General features: G+C 36.8%; 2 protein-coding genes and 1 pseudogene across 9 annotated transcripts; 1 reads left to right on the top strand and 2 right to left on the bottom strand.

The window, feature by feature from the left end:
• Positions 1-398: 398 nt before the first annotated feature.
• Positions 399-2,274, bottom strand: LOC147475299 (subtilisin-like protease SBT2.2 pseudogene; annotated as a pseudogene). Its single transcript, XR_015209714.1, has 3 exons — positions 2,120-2,274; positions 1,343-1,490; positions 399-801 (listed from the first exon to the last, which is right to left on the bottom strand). The product of XR_015209714.1 is annotated as a subtilisin-like protease SBT2.2 pseudogene (transcript).
• A 3,539-nt stretch (positions 2,275-5,813) lies between these two features.
• On the top strand, positions 5,814-7,618 carry LOC147475298 (1-aminocyclopropane-1-carboxylate oxidase-like). Its single transcript, XM_086582899.1, has 4 exons — positions 5,814-6,049; positions 6,257-6,483; positions 6,720-7,053; positions 7,135-7,618. The coding sequence occupies exons 1-4, from the start codon at positions 5,945-5,947 to the stop codon at positions 7,414-7,416; spliced, it is 948 nt and encodes a 315-aa protein (XP_086439025.1). The 5' UTR covers positions 5,814-5,944; the 3' UTR covers positions 7,417-7,618.
• Positions 7,619-9,514: 1,896 nt separating this feature from the next.
• Positions 9,515-19,894, bottom strand: PHOX2 (Octicosapeptide/Phox/Bem1p (PB1) domain-containing protein / tetratricopeptide repeat (TPR)-containing protein). 7 transcript variants are annotated; one of them, XM_086582265.1, is made up of 3 exons: positions 17,065-19,894; positions 11,972-12,100; positions 9,515-10,463 (listed from the first exon to the last, which is right to left on the bottom strand). In XM_086582265.1, the coding sequence occupies exon 1, from the start codon at positions 19,661-19,663 to the stop codon at positions 17,312-17,314; it is 2,352 nt and encodes a 783-aa protein (XP_086438391.1). In that variant the 5' UTR covers positions 19,664-19,894; the 3' UTR covers positions 9,515-10,463; positions 11,972-12,100; positions 17,065-17,311. The 7 variants fall into 7 exon arrangements, with proteins under 7 accessions (XP_086438391.1, XP_086438396.1, XP_086438394.1 ...); XM_086582266.1 differs by lacking the exon at positions 9,515-10,463 and adding an exon at positions 14,217-14,431 and having other exon boundaries at positions 11,777-12,100; XM_086582267.1 differs by lacking the exon at positions 9,515-10,463 and adding an exon at positions 14,354-14,431 and having other exon boundaries at positions 11,777-12,100.
• Between the last annotated feature and the right edge of the window lie 854 nt (positions 19,895-20,748).

Below are 20,748 nucleotides of genomic sequence, written 5' to 3'. Positions count from 1 at the left end.
GACATATATACTTGTATTGTAGTGTTCAGAAAGAAAAAAATCACAGTCCATAGGCAATTGTATATATCCAAATTAATTACTGTGAGAAAAAAATGAATTCATCGTGAGCGAGGAGCCATGCCACTTGCTTTGCCAAAGGGATGCCCAAAGAACGATGACAGGGAATCCCATGGTTCCCGCCAAGAATGGAAGCCGTATGCCCGCATTTCGGGATTATAACTTTCGCGATGACCTTTAACAAAAACAAACACGCCTAATTAATGGAAATTGACAATCCATCATCATATTAAGCATCGGCTAAAACTCTATACAAGGCAATGAAAAGTGCTGCAATTTACTATCACTGGTACTATCTTTATGTAGTTTTGCACACATTTATGATATAGTGGTTAGAAAAACTTACGATCCATGACCATCACCGTCAAATGGTGAAGCATAGTCTTGACTGGCATTGAATATTCCTCTTGTTATAGCGGATGCAGCAAAATGACAAGCACCAATCAGTTTTCTATTACAAGAACCAGATGGAAAATCACTCGTGACTTCACAGATACCAGAAAAGTGTTCAAGAACCGGGAAAACATGCTCAAAAATGTCATCGGAGAAGCTGGGGTGTGTTGGATCAATTCCAGTGTCAACAAAACCAATAACAATTCCTTCTCCAACTAATTCAGGTCCACCTTCCTCAACCCATGCCCCTAGAGGAAGACCCAAGAACTTTGGAGTATGGGTAGTTGCAGTTCGGACTGAAAAATATAAAACCACGTTGGCCACTTCTTGTCTCCTAGAAAGCTTCTCTGCCTTTGAAAATCATTAAAGTCATGACATTATAAGATGTATAAATAGTTTATTTAACATTAATAATAAATGCTATGGCATCAAGATAAAATCTTCCATCTATATATGCAGACAAGATACACACTTATTCAATCGGTGGAGGCCACGAAAGTGAAAGTGGATTATATTGGAAAACCTCCTGCCTACAGATCGACCAGATTGGTTTACATTAGATAACAGTGTCATGACCAATTTTTTTAATTCCTCTTAGTAGAAGGGTGGATTGACACCAACCGGTTTTACTTTCTGAAGCTGGAGATTTTCAAGTCGGCATCAATTCATGGTTCTAGTGACGCTACACAACAAACACTTTCCCGAGGATCAAGCTGCTACTGAAGTTGATCTTAGAAGCTAACCAACCAATAGTTTCTAAACTGCGAATGCTTATTAATCTAATGCTAGACATGAATAGAAGTTTCCAGTCCTAATATCACTGAAATAGTTCGACCTTACACATGGAAAATGAGTCAAAATACAATAAACCGAAGATATATGTATGACAAACCTGCTGAGTGGTTACAAGTACAACAAAGCCATTGATTAAGTAATGATAGCTATACAGCTTCAGATAATTTCCCCCCTTTAAAACCCACTTCAACAGAAAATCATGAACTCGATTCAGATAAGATCCCTGACCTAATCTGGAAATGTTCCTGTTTCTTAAGAAAATGCAAATTAAGTGTGTCTCATAAAACAATCCAAACTCCACAAAGTCTTGGAAATTGAGTATTGATGAGTTCAATAAATGGATAAAAAAAAGTTTAGGCATAATCCACAGTGATCTCAAGTGCAAGCTGTACTCGATGACAATACCACTAGAACCATGCTACACCTACAAGTTTGTATGATTTATTGGGGGGGGTGCTATGACCTAAGATTCATATATTTCTAACACATTAAAACTGCCACTAGAAAACTAAAATTAACTAATTCTACAAACTTAGAAACCTCAGAATACGTAAACGAATTAAAACCAATGCCTGAATGTCTATTTGAAAACAAAAAGTATGTAAGTCAAATTCTCACACTTACACACATCATGAATGAGTACATTTATCCCCACATATAAATTTGTAATTTATCTTATTTTTGCTTTTTCATACGCATTAAGGGCACTAGATGTTAGTGTGTGTGTGTATGTGGGGAGTGACATTAAACACATTGAGAAACATACTATACTCCCACATAATTGAGAAAAAAAAACATAAAAACATGATCAAAATAGATTTTAGTACTAATCAAAACACTTAAGAAACAAGAATGTGGTAAAATTCAGAAGTACCTTGGTTTATTAAACTTATTAAGTGTTCCATAAGCTCCTCCTCCATGTCTAATACCATCATCACTCTCCAATTTCAAGTCATCACCAATATAATGAACTTCAGGAGCTTGTTTCAAAGTAACTATATAAACTGCATGCCCCTCATTTCTTTTCATGAAACAAAACACCCCAAGTAAGTTTAAACTTTCTTCTTCAACAGTAAATTCTAAAACTTTTCTAGTACTTAGCTCATTTCTTTCAAGTACTAGAAAAGTTAACCAACAAAACTAAACACACTAGTCTTGAACTGCTTTAACACAATGCACAAGTGATTAGATAAACAAGTAATAAAAGTACTTGAGAAACAAGAATATACAACTTTCTTGGGTGGTGTGAATAGGTGTGAAGTTTTGTAAAGGGGTTTCTACAGTTAAACTCTCGAACTTTTACCAAAAAAAAATCACACTATCTAAAAATGATAGCCTAACGAAGACATGGGATATAATTGTTGACTAGATACCACTATATATTCTGTAGCACTGAGCATCCAATCCAAAACTACTACTCAACAGGTTAATTCTTTCGGCGCCAAGGTTTCCTTTCTCAAATCAGGTTTCCCTTTCTTAACAGTAGGCATAACCACATCACCAAAACAAGCTGATGGTAATCGATTAAGACGACCCTTAATACCTTTCACAGAAATGGTGAAATACTACAAACAGTTGGAATATTATCAAATACTCTCTAAGGTTTCCACCAAGGAATATTAGAGATCACAATAGTTTATCTCTAGTACAAACTAATCAAAACTAACAGAAATACAGCCTACATCCAGTAGCTTTCATACTGAACTTTCCAAGGTTTATGACCTATTACTAAAACAACTAATGCTTAACATAAACAAAATTGGCTGTTAAGCGTATGACAAAATTGGATTACCTTTAGTAGCAATTGCCAACAAATAGTCTTTGTGTAACGAACTGACGGTAAAAGTGGGCTTAACCCTTCCTTGCGGCAAAACAAGAAACAATTTTTTTATCAAAATTCTCACCAATGGAAATCACTACAATTTTGGGCTTTATTTGAATTGGAGAAGAAAATCAAACTTTTAGAAATTGGGGTGAGAGATAGAGAAAAAAACAAATACCTGATCGATAACCGAAATTGGGGAGAGATGAAACAAAACTCTACTTGAAACCCTAGCTAGTTGAAAAGAGGGTGTCGATAGAAGTTTTAGCGCTAGACAGTTTTTCCCATTTTTTCTTTTTTATGGTTTTTTATTTTCTTTTTAGATTGTTTTACCCACGGTAGGTTTATTTTTTGGCAAAACATTAGCCACTTTTTCTGTAAAAACGGTGGGGTAAATGAATGTGAGAAAACAAATTAGGAATTTTATGTTGTACCGTGGTATATGGCATATTATATGCCACTATTTTACGAGACTAGTGGTATTTGCTTGTACCGAAATTAGAAAAGCCATCTTTACCGTGGGAATTGACTATTAGCCACCGTTATTGGGAAAACAGTGGTATATACCATTTGACCTACCGTAATGTGCATTTCTGTAGTGGTGTACCTTTGACAATGGCGGCTGTGAGAAAAACCATTGCCTTTGCAAACGCTAACCCACTAAATCTATACACTATACTATTGTGGTTTAGTGCGATGGCGCACCACTATTGGACTTAGGCTAAGTCCGGCCAATGGTGCGGTAAAACACCAAATATCACAGAAATTCTGATTCAATAGTACATCAAAACGCTAACCCACCAACGCTATCGGTATAAGTTTACCTATCTATAACGCTAGTTTTAACGAGATAGCATCATGTCTACACGCCAGTATGAGTGGCGGGTAGAAGAAATATAGGCTAAATGCCACACTGTGTGGTGGCTAGAATTTATTTATTTATTTATTTTTCCCATGTGCCTTTTACAATGGCGGCTGTGAGAAAAACCATTGCCTTTGCAAACGCTAACCCACTAACTCTATACAATATACTATTATGGTTTGGTGCGATGGCGCACCACCATTGGACTTAAGCTAAGTCTAATGGTACGGCAAAACACCAAATATTATGGAAATTCTAATCTAATGGTGCGTCAAAACGCTAACCCGCCAACACTATCGATATAAGTTTACCTATCTATAGTGCCAGTTTTAACAAAATAGGGTCAAGTCTACACGCCAATATAAGTGGTGGGTAGAAGAAATCGCTAAGTTACACGCCACACTGTGTGGCAGCTAGATTTTTTTTTTTTTTTTTTTTTTTTTCCCACACGTATTTGACAATGGCAGGTTGGAGGGTCAAAATAAAAATTTCCTGTACACAATAGGTACTTACGGCTGTGAGAAAAACCATTGCTTTTGCAAACGGCTAATCCGCTAACTCTATACACTATACTATTTTGATTTGGTGTTTTGACACACCAAACCATTAGACTCGGCCTTAACCTTACCAACTCGGTTGAGAGCTGGTATGAAGTCATTATTATTACGTGCAAGTTTTAGCACAATGAACATTCAATATTCTGATATATAGTACAGATTTTCCACGCAATGAACAATGAATAGTATATATGTATAAGAACAAAGATTCAAAGAAGTTGAGGTTGTCCTTGGTACAGTGGTGTAAGACCAAGACTTCAGCCGTGACTGTAAAAGTGCGTTCGTCAAAGGCTGAAGATAGTACATGTTAAAAAAATAGCTATATTTTAGGACAAAAGATCTATTGAGTATTGACTAGATTGACTTTAAAAATGAATTCCTCTTGAGCAACTGGAATTTATTCCCTCTTATATAATTTTGCATTAAAGTTATCTTTTCACGTCAAATGACTTCTTAATCATATCGTTATTCCCTTCTATTTTCTTTATAACTTTCTAGCTAGATATATTCGTTTGATGGTAATATATAGTCTAAAATTCTAAATTCCATTTTTAAGATATTGTCATTTATTTTTCATAGTTATTACAACCAGTGTTTATTGTAATGATTTTCATCAAACCATTAAATCTTGAACAACATATCAAGTGACTAAGTACCCATCATAATGCTGACTTGAAATGAATTCTGTCCAAAGTCCAAAATTCAAATATATTCAAGCTAGCACAAGTAAAAAACTATCTTAAGACTTGAATGCTAGTGTATACTTGTATACTAGTAATACTACCCAGCTCAAGACTCTTTCTTTTTTCCGCTAAAGACCAGCTCAAGACTTAGCAGCTAGCACAAGAAAAAAACCCATCTAAAGACCAGTTCAAGACTTAGCACAAGAAACAAACGATCTTTTTAGACTTTGAATAGTAGTACACTACCCAGTTCAAGACACCAAGGCGAGAATCAAGGCAAGAGGTAGCTAGCTAATCACTGTCTTCTGTACCTTCACAGTTCACACAAGCAAACAAACCTAAGAAATAGCGCATGCGAGAAGAAAATCAAAAGCTAGCTTTGATTCTTTGAAAAAAGTAAGCAAGAGTACTGCTGCCACGAGGTGGGGTACCAATTTACCCAAGGAGAAAGGAATTACCGAATTACAATCAAGGCATCTACAAGACTACAACTACATTATACACTTGTGGATTTGTCGTCATGGTCCAAAATTAATATGGGGCCCCAAACAATGGATGAGCTCCCATGCGTGCACCACAAGTTCTGTTTCCCAACCTTGCTTGGATAGTGATAGAACTCTTTTTCTCCTTTTTCACTTTATCATCCATTTTATTATTTTACCCTTCTAAGTTGCCTATAAAATGCACACCACCACTACATCACATAGACAGATAGACTAAGAAGAAGAGCATAGATTTCTCAAGTACAGAAGATATAATATATCTTGAGCGAAAAATGGAGTCCTTCCCAGTTCTCAACATGGAGAACCTAAATGGTGAAGAAAGAGCAGAAACCATGGAGATCATTAAAGATGCTTGTGAGAACTGGGGCTTCTTTGAGGTAGAAACCAGTTGTTATTAGCTCCTCCCATTTTCCTTGTCGATGTCTTGAGTTTTCTCAGATAATTACTTGTTGACTTGGTTCATTTGTGCTTGCTAGTTTATAAACTGTATATATACGAACTTTCTACATGTACATATTTGCAGGAATTATGTAACTTAAAGTGTGTTTGGTTTCATTTTTGTTTTTTTTATATGTTGATTTCAGTTAATGAATCATGGGATCTCTACTGAGTTATTGGACACTGTTGAGACTCTTACAAAAGAGCACTACAAGAAATGTATGGAGCAAAGGTTTAAGGAACTGGTAGCAAACAAGGGTCTAGGGGAGGTGGACTCAGAAATAAATGACATGGACTGGGAGAGTACCTTCTACTTGCGCCATCTTCCTGTGTCAAACATGTCTGAGATTCCTGATCTTGATGACCAGTACAGGTAACCCTTTATATTAACAATACCGACTTGAGAACGTTTATAGTAGTATATAGTTCAAATGTCAAAGTATGCTAGGTACTCAGCAGTTGGTAGTTAGTAAATAAACATAAAAATCCGACTAGACTTTGAGGCTTGAAATAAGAGCAGCGCTTTGTTTTTCTATAACTTGAATTGGCAAGAAGCATATACTTAATTTGGCCTAACTGTACTGTGTACACTTCTTGTAATTCGTACAGGAGTGCTATGAAAGAATTTGTGAAGAAAATAGAGAAATTAGCTGAGCAATTATTGGATTTGCTCTGTGAGAACCTTGGGCTAGAGAAGGGGTACCTTAAGGATGCCTTCTATGGATCCAAAGGACCAACCTTCGGTACAAAGGTCAGCAACTACCCACCATGCCCACGCCCAGAGCTCATCAAGGGCCTAAGAGCCCATACTGATGCTGGTGGCCTCATCCTCCTCTTCCAGGATGATCAGGTCAGTGGCCTCCAGCTTCTCAAAGATGGTAAATGGGTCGATGTTCCACCAATGCGCCACTCCATCGTAATTAATCTCGGTGATCAACTTGAGGTACGCATTGTTTTTAGTTTTACCATGATAGACATTATTTAAAATTTTGAGACTAATAGCATAAACTTCTCTTTATTGTAGGTGATCACAAATGGCAAGTATAAGAGTGTGGTACACCGCGTGATTGCTCAGACTGACGGTAACAGAATGTCAATTGCCTCTTTCTATAATCCGGGAAGTGATGCTGTGATCTACCCTGCACCGGCATTGGTGGATGCAGAGACTGAGGAGATGTACCCAAAATTTGTCTTCGATGACTACATGAAGCTTTATGCTGGTCTGAAATTCCAGGCCAAGGAACCTAGATTTGAGGCTATGAAGGCAGTGGAAAACACCATAATACCAACTCCAATCGCGATATAGCTTAAGACCTAATTAGGCAATAATTGCATTTGATATGCCAGTGTGACCTTGTGTGGTACCGTAAATAGCTCCTGTTTTTCCTCGGTGTAAAAGAAGGGTTAGTCTTTTGTGATGCTCTTGTCATTTCATAGAGTCATAGACTATAGAAAGTGTAATGAAAGTTAACGTTGTTATAAAAAGGATTGTTTTGTGTGTTTTAAAATTTTGTTCATATAGATAGGGTGACCGGCAAAGCTCAACGAAAAGCCTATTTTAAATTTTTTAATGCATTCTACTAGATTTTGGCTCCTGTCTGCCAAATTGCATGACAAATCTCGAGTACTTTTGAGTTTTGCCAATATAATAAAAAAAAAAGCTAAAGCTAGGGTGCGCAGGTGTATGGGTGTGCAGTACCACTAATTGGGGTGCACTCTGCGCACTGTAGAAGAGCTCCAAAAAAATATAAAGAAAAAAGGAAAAGAATAATAGGAAGAAAGTCTTTACGGTGGCAGCACGAAACTAAGATTTTAATCCGGGGAAACAGTAACTATATCAAATTATAGATCAATTTCAACTTAATTTGACGGCATATTTTCCTTGCACAAATTATGATAGTGCATTTTACATTAGCAACTTAGCACAGGCCTTCCTAGTCAGTGAGCAATTTTTTTATATATATATATATATATATATATATATATATTTTTTTTTTAATCAATCTAGTGAGCAATTAGAAGCAATTGGTTTTTAGAGCATCTTTAGGAGAGAAACAAAAAAAACACAAAAAAATTTAACCAATAAAAAAATACCAACTTCAAGAGAAACATCAAATATTCGATATCAAATGACGCGGTTTTGAATAAACCACACGTATAGCCCAGGTAACTTTTTCAAAACCGCACTACTAAAGCCCATCTTAAAAGCTCAAATCTACGTGGTTTTCCTAAAATCGTGAGATGCCATCAACTTTATTCTTTCTTTTTTTTTTTTCAAATCTCACGCGATTTTCACAAAATTGCGTAATTGAAGTCCACACTCTAGCCCAAACTCATACGGTGTTTAAAAAATTATATCGCGAGAGAGATTTGATACAATACCAAAACAAATACCAAATTTTGGCCGATTTGGTGTTTATTTTGGTGTTTTTTTTAGTGATTTCATCCATATGTATTTCTCTTAAAAATAAAAAAACACCAAATTATTAAAAATTTGGTATTTGATACTAGGATAATATCTCACCTAAAAATACTCTTAACATTAGACCACAAACTTCTTTAATTGGTAGTGTAATCCACAAAAAAAAAAACTTGTTACCAAAAAAAAAATCCAAAGGAAAACTTGCTCAAAATTCAAGAAACAGTGCATCACTCAATAATTTCTCTTTTTCTTTTACAATCTTGGCTAGCCTACTAATAGGATGTCATTTTGTGACTCGAATCTTGGCTTTTACAGTAAGTATATATGTTACATTACTTGCATCGATCATCTCTAACCAAGCCAATCCCGAATTCGAGGAGAGGGACAAAAGCATTACAGCATTACAGCGGGACCTATCAAAGAAGCTAATGAAACATCTTGTTTGTTAGTTTCTCTGCAGACTTCATAATAGCAAATGCTGTCCAGTTGTATTAGCTTTCCCCAGATTGCTTGAGTGTGCTGTACGAATGTCAGTGTCACGCTTCTTTCTTTCTGTTAACCCATATTGAGGGACCCCAAAGTTGGAAGCCTATAGTTTAGCCCTATTTAACAGCAGATTTTCTATATTTCTACCAGCCAGTTTTATATGAATTCCACTCATATGAACTCGAAAGAAATTTCACGAAAAACAATAAATTAGAAACTGATTTTTGATAGAGATATTATTTCCATCATATAGATCATCTTTAAAAAAAATCAGCACATTTGAAGTTATAAAATTATCCAATAATTCAAATTTTTCAAATTTCAAAACAACTTTTAATAAAGTTAAACATTTTAGTTTTGACTAATTTTTTGTAAGAAGATTCTCTATTATGAGAAGACTATTTTCACCAAAAATCATATCTCAATTCATTTTATAAATCCACTTTTGGTGGTGGAGTTCATATAACCGGCTCCATCCTTCTAATATATATAGATAAGACTATAAGAGGTCTTCTTTCAAAACACTGTTGCACAATCAACACTCTACATAGATACATAGAGGAGCAGGACCTGCACAGCGTGCTCTGCCTATACACCATACATGGCTTACATTGTTCCCATTTTAACTTCCATCATTTTTTAGCTTCAAGAAACTTCAACTGGTAAACTAGGTAAACTAAAGAGAATATGATCAAATTGAAATTGTCAGATAGTATTGCCTTAGCAGCTCAGAAGCTTGGATCTCCACTCATCATATGCTTAGAGTATTGTGTTGTTGAAGCCCATGAATTCTTTCATAGTTTTCCAAACTTACTTCAATTGAAATAGAAGTGTAATACATCTACTCTAGTTATCAGAACGTCCATGAGCATTCAACATCAGTTTGGACCTTCTGTTCTCCAAATTTCAAACTCGCTGACTTAGGAAATTAAAAAGTATACTGGGATGTCAACACACACAGGCAAGTCGTCAGCTGTTAGTATTTGCTTGGGTGCAGTTGCTTCATCCGTGCTTTATGGGATTCCCAGAAAGCCAACAAAACTGATACCATCCAAAGTCCGCAACTCCTTCCGTACATTTGCAAGCTTCACCCATACAGATTATTTCTTTTGTATTCAACTTCAATCAACCGTAGTCTGACAAGGTATATACACCTATACAAGTAGAGAACATCCTAAGACTTGTTGACTGTCTCCTTGTTGACTTGTCTCCCCATCTGCAAACTTAGTGCAGAACGTCTCTTAATCCTTGTAACGCCTCTGTTATGTGTCCACAGTAGCTTCGATCTTCCAAGATCTTAGTAGGTGGCTCTTACCAAGAGCTTACAGAAAGTAGCTTACCACAAGTATCACACCCCTCAACCCCTAGTTCCACTATGTCAGCAAACACCATCGTAGACCTCAAAACATGAGAAGGGACTTTCAAGATATAAGGTCCCTCACCTACTATTGGAAGAAAGATAGCTTGTAAGCTTGCAATCACACACAAAACATGAAAGTCAGTCTGCCAGTGATTGATTTTCTTATAAAAATTCAGTCACGGTTTAGATACCCAGATAGTCAGATACATTAACTTGCACAGTACCCATGTTAGAAACTATTTTTAGAGTGGAATTATGTATAATGCCATGGGCTTGTATTTTGCTCTCTGGGTGATATAGCTTGCCCAAGGACATAGGAGATACAAACAGGCAAATGGAAAGACACAGTCACTGATCAAGCTCCGGCTAATGGCTAAAGGCTTATACAGTGGAGACAATATTCTAATGAATCTATTTCAACATTTATATCACCCTCTGAAACATCATTTTTGGCCCGAATTGGCTAACTATGAGCATTTCATCCCTTTTCGGACAGTGAAACTACAAACGTACATCTTGGATTTCATTTTATGCAAACAAGTAAAAACTGAAAATCCCATTCCTTTCAGAAAATACAAATGTTAGGTAACTAAAGCAAACACCAGCGGTATGATGTAAAGCACCTTTTATAGCATTCCTCCGCTAGCGTATGAGTTAAATGTGATAGTGGAGGAGGATGCTAGGGGTATGATGTACCAAAGAGGATAAGCTGGTTTTCTAATACAGGTTGGGGTCCGCCTAACCCCTAACTGCTTCAAAAAAAAAAAAAAAAACAAAGCAAACACCAGCTACTAAGGAGGTAAGGCAAAACAAATAATAGTTTGCCTTCATCTCTTTTCTGAAAGTGAAACTAACAAATGGACATATTGTATCACAATTATGTATGTAAACAAACACCAACGACTGAGGAGGCAAGGCAGAACAAATAATAGTTTGCCTTAATCTCTTTTCTGAAAGTGAAACTACAAAATGGACATACTGTATCACAATTACATATGTAAACATGTAAAAACTGACATCCCATTCCTTTCAGAAAATACAAATGTCAGGTATCTATATCATACACCAGCTACACAGGATGTAAGGCGCCTTGAATTGTACGGCCAAAACTGCCAACACAACTAACCTAGCTGCAATATTCAAATTCCCCATCCCCCCCCCCCCCCACCAAAAAAAAACAAAAAATATGTGTATAATACTATAAAGAAAGAAAAATCTTTGATTATGTGTATATTGGTGCAATGTACCAACAATATATGGAGTCAAGGGTTTCAGATCTGAAATGTTTAAGCATTTTGTTCATCATAGAAACATTGACATGCCCTTCATTGTTCTTGTTCGCAGAAAATGAGGATGATGCACTTGAGACATAATACAAAAATTGGACAATCAATTAGATTCGATAGAGAAAATAACATAACTTGATTACTATCACAAACAAATTCACAAGCGCATCTTATCTATAAAGCCATTCAAGAAGAAATAAAAAACAACATATCTTTGGCAAGCACAAACCTGTGTGCAGAAAAGAATCAAAATCTTTTCATTTCCATGAAAAAGAAAAAGAAAAACGAAGAAACAAAATCACACAACCTTTTTGTTCTCATGGATAACGGAACCACACATGCTAACACTCCAAGAACTGTCAGCCAGAAGCCCAGAACAGCAGAAAAGCTTAACTTCAACAGTCCACATGGGAGAATCCCATTTAAAACACCAAACCTGAAAACAACTATTTCTGATCACCTTTCTAGCAAGCTTATACCCCAATCCCTGAAGTGGGAGAATCCAAACGAAACTACAGGATATGTTGTTCACTAAGAAGCAAAAGGGTTTTCAAAAAATTTAAGAAGAAAAAAAAATAAAAGTAAAATAAGATTATTATCAGCCAATAGAAACAGTTTTTGACAATAAGATGCGAGTATATTGAAGAAGGGTCACATACTCTAATACTAGATCTGCATTTCATACCACCTTAATTAATAACTGAGCACAGTACAATGAAGGAAATCAGCAAATAAATTAGTAATAGTCATTTTTGGATACCTCCAATGCTTTGTCGTATGTTTATTTAAAATTATGGTCATCTAACATAAGCACAGACGTACATCCAGTACCATTTAAGCCGCACTGTATCCTAAATGGCTAATAGCTTACATATATAAGGATATGCAAGGTCCGCTTAATACACTCAACATGAAAACTACCTATGGATTGACAGAGGGAGCTCAAACCACATGCTGATTACTGATGGTTTGACATTTTGAAAAGACATTTGACTGGTTAGAGGATTTTAACATACTGAACAATCTCTCTGATTTCTTCAAAATTAGCCATAAACCTAGGTAGCAACTTCAACCCTGGAAAGAAAGATGAAAATCAAGTAGAACATTTTCAAAAGAGGTTATGGATCATTGATGTTTCTACACTATTATCAGTATTTTAATATATTTCTATGAATAAAATGCCCTCCTGTTTCTTCTAGGCTATCGATTTTGTAAAGTTCAAATCACCTACTACAGACCATCCAACCAATGACATGTTATCCCAACTAGCTCCTCCATACATATTTGAGATCACTGAAGTTCGACATAATGACATATATAGGCATTCGATGGAATGAACTCATCCTCTGAATTTTTCAACGACATTAAAATTCTCCATTTAGACTTTGTACATATAAAACAGTTGTAAACCTAGGTAGCATACAAAAGATGAGACTCTTCCGGCTGATTGGGGCATGCATAAAATATCCCTATCTTCTCTTGGCCGCCCCCCCCCCCCACCCACACTACTCATCTGTACACCCATACTGTGAACATAAATCTCAGTTCTGCAGCATTCTTCTTGATGCGCATCATTAGGCCTATTATCAATTGATAAAACTCGCTTTCACTTAGCCATACATATAATGAGCACTTGGGAATGCCAAAACAACCATCTGATTCAGTAACCAATCCCAGATTTGATGGGTAATATCTGCCTCAATCTCCCCACCTCAATGACAAACAGAACATAGGTACATTCATGTGAACCGACATTTGACCAAGATATTTCCTCTACATATTTTTCTTCTATAGTTTTTTCAAAAAATAACGTAAGTCTACATCTAGAGTCCCATGTTTTGGCGGTGAGCATCAATTCCTATGCACTAGAACTCTAAAACTATAGAGCAAACATAAATGTACCAAACTGATGCTTGGAACCAATTGTAACTAGTAACTGCACTGACTCTCCCATCCGTTACTACAAACTATATATATACCATTAAAAGAAAATGAAAGCCCTAGCATCTGTAACTCACACTTACACCTTGGCTAATCTCCTTTCATGTAAAAATAAACATGGGGAAAAAGGGATAAACATTGATAAAATAATTGTGTGCTGCACACCTGAGTCCTAACACTCGAATAGTTGATTTGTAAAGGACCTGAACAACGTCTAAGCTGTATAAAAATAACAAGGACATGCCTATCGGACTATCCCATTCAAATAAACCTGACCCTCCTACCCAACTGAAGTATGTTCTCATGTGTAGAATATAGGTTACTAAAGGGTGCTTACATGGAAATTTTCCATATGGAGTATCCACACTACACAGATCCTAGGTAGCTTTCAGGACCAAAAAAATAAGTGTGCATGCCTCTAGGGTTTTACCACTATAAAATCCTTTTTGTTGTCACACATGTAGATAATTTGATGATACAGGACTTGAACAATCATCGAAAATTTGAACATTGAAAACTATAATCTGAGATTATCTCAAGAAGTCTATAAGCTATATAAACAAGTAAGTAATCATGTCTCCATCGTGAAAAATACTATGTAAACAACTCACCTTTTAGTTCATCAGTTGAATTTCACCGATTTGTTCAGATCGCGTATCATTAACCTCTCCAATATAAAATACATTCATAAATTGCATATTGCAGATTAGGCACATGACTAAATCCTATCACTGTCCTTAATAGTTACCTGATAACAATATATAAAGTTTGTGGCATATGGAAGAACGTGTTTATTGCATCATCGCCTGATACAGTACTTGAATTCCTGCCAAAACTTAATCATCTTTAGAGTACTTTTAACTTAGCAACCAAAAGATTCATTAGGCATATGTGATCAGGTTATATTACAGAAAGAAAGGAAATAATTGTTTACAAACAAGCAGAGTAATTATTTTTTTTCTTTTCATTCTTTTTCTAGGTTAAAAAGTAAACTCAACAGGCCAAAGATTCTCTACCTGTAAAGTGAACGTCTTAACCATTAGAAATAGAGAATAATATATGCGAAACATGTTTTTAACAACGTCTATGATGTCTATCTTTCTTAATGTCAATGTGACTATCAACCATTTCAGTGTAGCATCAGAAAGAACTTTGGTTTTCATAGATTTGGTGAGGATACAAATATTAGGGGATAAGCGCAACAGCAGACACCACTACACCACCACAATAGGGGCTATTAAGATTTGGAAGAGCGTGTATTCTTAAACGATGACAAAACACGGGTACAATACGAACATTCTAGGTCAAAGTTTCATGAAAATACACCAGTAAACTCTGGTGGGACCCAACTACCTTGAAATAAAACTCAGTTTCTTCACTAGACAACTACAGTCAAATAACTACAAACATGAGCATGATTTATCCTCAATCTTACTGATGCACTCGGGAAATAGAATGCCTCCATTGTGGCACTTTGAACCGAAATTCAAGTGATTATAAAATATGGTGTAAAGCATTTCAAATCCCATGACTTCTTACAGGAAAAAATCTTAAGATGAAAACAAAATCAAACTGAACATCCACATTAAAGGACTAATAATACCATTGCACCTAATGAAAGAAGTAAGGTTTAAAGACAATTTAATGGAAGATATATGGAAACGATACAACTACAGAAGAGAAAATTACCTAAGACATCTACAACATGTAGGGATCCCTTTACGCCATTGTAATTTGCTAAATAAAATAAAGAGGAGAGTAAGAAGGTGAGAGAGAGCCTCAACAAACGAACAGATACAGCCAGTACAGAGGATACAACACATTAACCCCAGATGATGCAAACTCCTCAAAATGACTGCTCCCAACCCAATTACTTAGCTACCAACACATTTCTAATTTCTGTTGTCTACGCAAACATTCTCCAACGAGAGCTATGTCATCAGGGGTCAGACAGAGGCCTAGTTTCCCCAAGTGTCCCCTTTGACCGCTTCAGTAAGACAACATGCTTAATATTTCAATATAAATTGCCCCTAAAGGAAGTGATGTGTTGGCCCTCCTTTGACAATACAGTCAAGGAGAAGGGTCGCTCCCTAAAGAATAGCACAAGAAAAGACAAATCCTCACGCCCATTCATTGAATTCCTGTGGTAGCCTTCCAATTAATAAGTTCTCTGTTAGAGTTCTATGAGGACATCTCCTGAGGGGAATTAAGGACTAGGCCCGCAAACTAAAACCCTATTATTTCCTATTATAACCCAAAAATTTTAGTAAGTTTCTAGTATGTAAAACCTTGTTAATTTCTTACACAAATATTGAGTGATACAAGACCGAAACTAACTAAGTCCGTATCCTCTCTTTTCTCTCCAAACTTTTGTCTCCATTAATAATCATAAGCTTTTACTTTCTCCAAACAGTAAATGATGCACCTGACACCATAAAGGCTTGCACTACGTGATTCCAAAGCTCAATATTGTTAACATAACACATTGCAGATGATACACATTTTTCGCGGAATACAAAAGGGGCTACCCCCACCCCCACCCCACCCCCCACTCCAAAAAGAATAATAATAATTAAATTTAAAAAAAAAAAATGAATAGGTTTCTACAGTAGCAAGGGATGTCATCTATGATTCTACTTCTATAACCCGAGTTCACTGGTATACACTCCCTCGTACAATAATATATAGGCATCCAACCTAAGGTATATGAATTGGAATACAAGTTTTGGATTATAACTACTTAACAGGTTGAGCAAAAACGATACATACGTCCAAACAGGCATCACTATCATTGACCGATTAAGGATAAGAAGCATACATTAGAAATGTCAAACGTCATAATAGAAATTGTGACTGCAAAACATGATATATATATACACATATATTTTATTGGATAGATAGATATTGTCAAGATCAACATAGCACACAGTTTCCAACGAGAATAAATTCAAGTTTGAGCCTTTTGGTCAGTATAACTGAGAAAACAACTAAGTTACATGTGTGTCCGTGTCCGACACGGATATGAAGTGTTTGACACGGTGAAATATCAAATATCGAGGTAAATCACATACAAAATGTGTCCAATATGTGTCCGACACGGACACATGGATACATAATGGCATGTCCATGTTACATAGGAAAACAATATATGCTGATATACATCTACCTATAAAACATCATGCTTATTCTATAAGCAGTCAATTGCGTAATTATGGAACATGCATACGTAATAATATGAGAAACTATTTCTAAAATATCGATAACATAAAATAATTTGAATCCAAAAATGAGTATATTACCCAACAGCAGAGATCCCACACCTTTAGTTGGTCAAGTTTGCATTAAATTAGGCAGTACAATCAAGATGAAGTAGGGCAATTAAAAACTTAATTATTAAATTGCAAAGGGACACTAAATGAACTCAATAAAATCACAAGAAGAGAAATGATTAAAATTCACCTCTAAAGCCGTTCCGTCCAGAAGAGCTCAGAGAGATCAAATCATTATGGGAGCAGAGATTTGTGCACTTCAAATTCACAACTCTTCTCCAGAAAAAAAAATCCACGGCCAAACAACCAAGGACTGGCATAGTTTTACCAGAACAGGGGAAAAAGGCCTATCTTGCAACAGTCTATGTCATGAATACTTGGAAGAAGGACCAATATGTGGGAGAACCTCCTTTAAACCATAAGCAGCTTAACCAGCGTCACGTCTCCAAAGCATGACTACCTTCATCCTTTCCATTTGCTTCTGCTGGAACATCAGTGTTTATAACCTTATCTTCACCCACCAGTCCTTCCGCATTGGAAGAATGATTCTTCAGAACAACAGAAATGTCTGCTTCAGAAGCTCCAGCAAGTTTAAACCTTTCCACAGCAGCATCCAGATTCTTCTTCCAACCATCTAAACCAAGTTTGAATTCAACTTGGGACCTTTCAAAGAGCATATTACCCCAAAAGAGATGTATCTGAGATCTCATGACAGCTGCTTGCTCTGCCGCTTCATCAGGGGAAACAGTGGCCTGACCACCTCCAGACAGACCACCATCTGCATCTGTTCCCTGCTTCTTTCTTCGTTTTAACAAGTCATCCTTCTTGCTGGAACTTGGGTCTTTGAGTTCATTAATTCTCTGTTCCTCCAGTTTCTCCCACATTGCAGTAGCGGCCTTCATCTTTTCTTCAGCATCATTAAATAGCTTAATGGTTTCTGTCGGATCCCAAGTTTCCAGATCAACCTTATTTGCCAAAGTAAATGACCATTGTAGCTTTGCGGTCTCAAAATGCTGCTGCCCCAATGCAAGCAACCCTTCATAAAAATCTGGCTTGATTTTGAGTGCTTCCTCATACTTCTCCCCCGCAAGGGCATACTTCTCCTTAACCCAATCATAAGCCAGCTGAAGCTGCGCGGTCATCACCTCCTTTGACGCGTTGTCATCTAATGGGATACGCTTCCTAGCCGCACACATGTGAACATTTCCCCAGTTAAAAAAAGCCAAGGCAGCAACCTCCTGGAACTTTGAAGCAGCCATGTCGAATAGGCTTTGAGCCTCTTCACTCGTGACTGTCTCTTCAAGAGCCTCAGAACAGAGCTCCATCCCAAGCTCATGCAGATCAATATGAGCATCAGGATCAATCCCTACGTGGGTCCGGAACAGCTGAGCAAATTCAAACAACCAGTCATCCATCTCCACTTCCTTGCTTTCATTATCATCTCCAGCCTTTTCCTTGGGAGCTTCTTCCTCTGCTTTATGAATCTCTGTATCCATAGTTTCTGATATAGAACTCTTAGGAGAAGAACGAGACCCACTCTCATCAGTTTTCACACCCTCGTCCTCCACTGGCCTCTCCTCCTCTTCTTCTATCAACGGTGGCTCTTGGTCAGGACTCACCTCAACAATATGCAATCTCAACATACCAAACGTCTCATTTTTCTCCTTACCCTGCTCCTTTGATATCAAACTGTCCACACATAATTCTGCCAATCTAAGCTCCCCAGTTGAAGTTATGGTGACCAGATCACCATCATTGTCCTTATACTTAACCAAAACTGATTTCGAAGACGGGAAACGAGTACTCACCGTCTCCCTCAATACTCTAAAACTACAATTCACAGGCATCTGAGCAAGCCTAATGTCATGATCATAAACAAGCTTTAATGGCCTCCATTGAGTAACCATAGGGTTTGAAGCCTGCACATTAATCTTCTTCAATACAGAAGAAAACTCGTCCTTGAGGTTATTCTTATTCAATGTAGTAGTTACAGGAGTTGCCGTAGAAGAATCCTTTGAAAGCTTCAAAGCTGTTTTCGTCGCCTGCTGCTGCGACTTCACCTCAGACCCATCTTCAAAACTACCACGAAGTTGTGGATTCTTCTCAGCCACCTTATTACTAGGTGAAGTCACATTCCCTCCTACATTCAAAACCGCCTTCTTGGCCACTGGCCTAGCAGGCAAAACAGGACCAAGTCCAGCAATAGGTGCACCTCTAACCGCGGAAGCACCAAGTGCAGCTGGAGAAGGACGACTCTGAAGATCCTGCTCATTCCTCGTGGTCCCCCTCAACCTAGCAACAATCTCCAACGCGTCCCTATTATTCGGTTCAAACCCCAAGACCGCCAAAACATCATGCATTGCCATATCAAGTTTACCCAAACCCTCATAAGCTCTAGCACGACGGACTAAAGCCCGCGAAAAAAGTGGCTGAACTTGTAAAGCAAAAGTGCATTCAGAAACAACAGTTTCATAATCAACAGGCTTCATTTGCATTAAACAAGCAGCACGGTTACTATGAAAGACGGCGCGGTCTGGGTGGGTTTTGGGTGTTAAACGAAGGGCATTTTCGTAATGTTGTAGTGCTGTTGAATAGTCTTTGGATTGGAAACGCTTGTTTCCTTCTTCTTTCAATTCATGAGCTCTTTTCATTATTACGTCCGTTGTTTCAACATTAACTCCGTTCTGTATAATAACAGATTTTGAGGTGTTACCTGATGATGATGATGATGGGTTTGGATTCGCTGCTCCAGCACTAGTCTTCTTTTTCTTACCTCCTGATTTTCCCATCGGAGGGAACGTACGTGCTCTTTTTTTATTGGTGTGTGACGGAATAGTGTTTTAAGGACGGGGATTGGATAATAAAATACAACCCTAGACTAGAAAGTGTTGTGTAGTGGATGTTTCTAGAGACTTCTATGTTGGAATTTTTTTTAATGTTGGAAATGTGGGATTGGGGTTTTTGGTTTGCTCTTTTGGTTTTGAGGAGAGGCTGTTTTTCTAGGTTTTAGACAAGCCAAACTTCCCGCACGCACGCACTCTTGTCTGAGTCCAGGACCAAAATATCAATATCGGTTAATATATCGGTGTACTCAAAAATCGATATATATCAGAGATATTTATTTTTTTGTGACCAGTCAAAACTATTTAAAATATCAAATATATAATATCAAATATATCGAAAATATATTAGAAATATCGGATTTATATTAAAAAATAGTCAAAAAATCAAACGATATATATTATAAATATCATATATATCGATTATATCGGTAATATAAAATTTTATATTAGAAACTCTGATATATATATCGGAAAAAAAATTCGATATTTGGTAGATATATATCGAAAATATCAATATCGGTGTACAATAGATATATCGGCGATATTTTGGTCCATGATTTGAGTATATGGGTTCCCCCACATAATCACAAAGGACCTGACTGGTTCATTATGCACGAACCCTCTCGAATGGAAATGGTTCGTAAGTTAATGTTTTTTTCCTGCCACGTGGGCTTGCTTTTAACCATTGTGGCAAAGTGTTTTTGATGATCATAAAAAGAACATACAAAGCTGTACAGTCTATACATAAATATAAAACTCTTGGTTCATTGATGTTAATTGCGAAAATAAGAAAGGATTGTAGATTGAATTTCATTGATATTGATTTTGCTAATCTTATGTTTACTAAGTTTGAAATTACAACGGATACTCTCCATATATGAAGGGAGAGGAAGAATTAAACACATTCAAACTATTCTAAAAAACCCTAAATGTCAACAATAACTATTCTTCAGGTGCCATGTTTTGGTTACACCCTCTTTCACATAACACATAACTAGGTCTTCTTCCCACAAAGCATGCTCGAATAATTT

This window comes from Coptis chinensis, chromosome 9 (assembly GCF_015680905.1).
Source record: "Coptis chinensis isolate HL-2020 chromosome 9, ASM1568090v1, whole genome shotgun sequence".
In the NCBI taxonomy this organism is placed as follows: domain Eukaryota; kingdom Viridiplantae; phylum Streptophyta; class Magnoliopsida; order Ranunculales; family Ranunculaceae; genus Coptis; species Coptis chinensis.
This window is presented reverse-complemented; position numbering and strand designations above follow the sequence as displayed.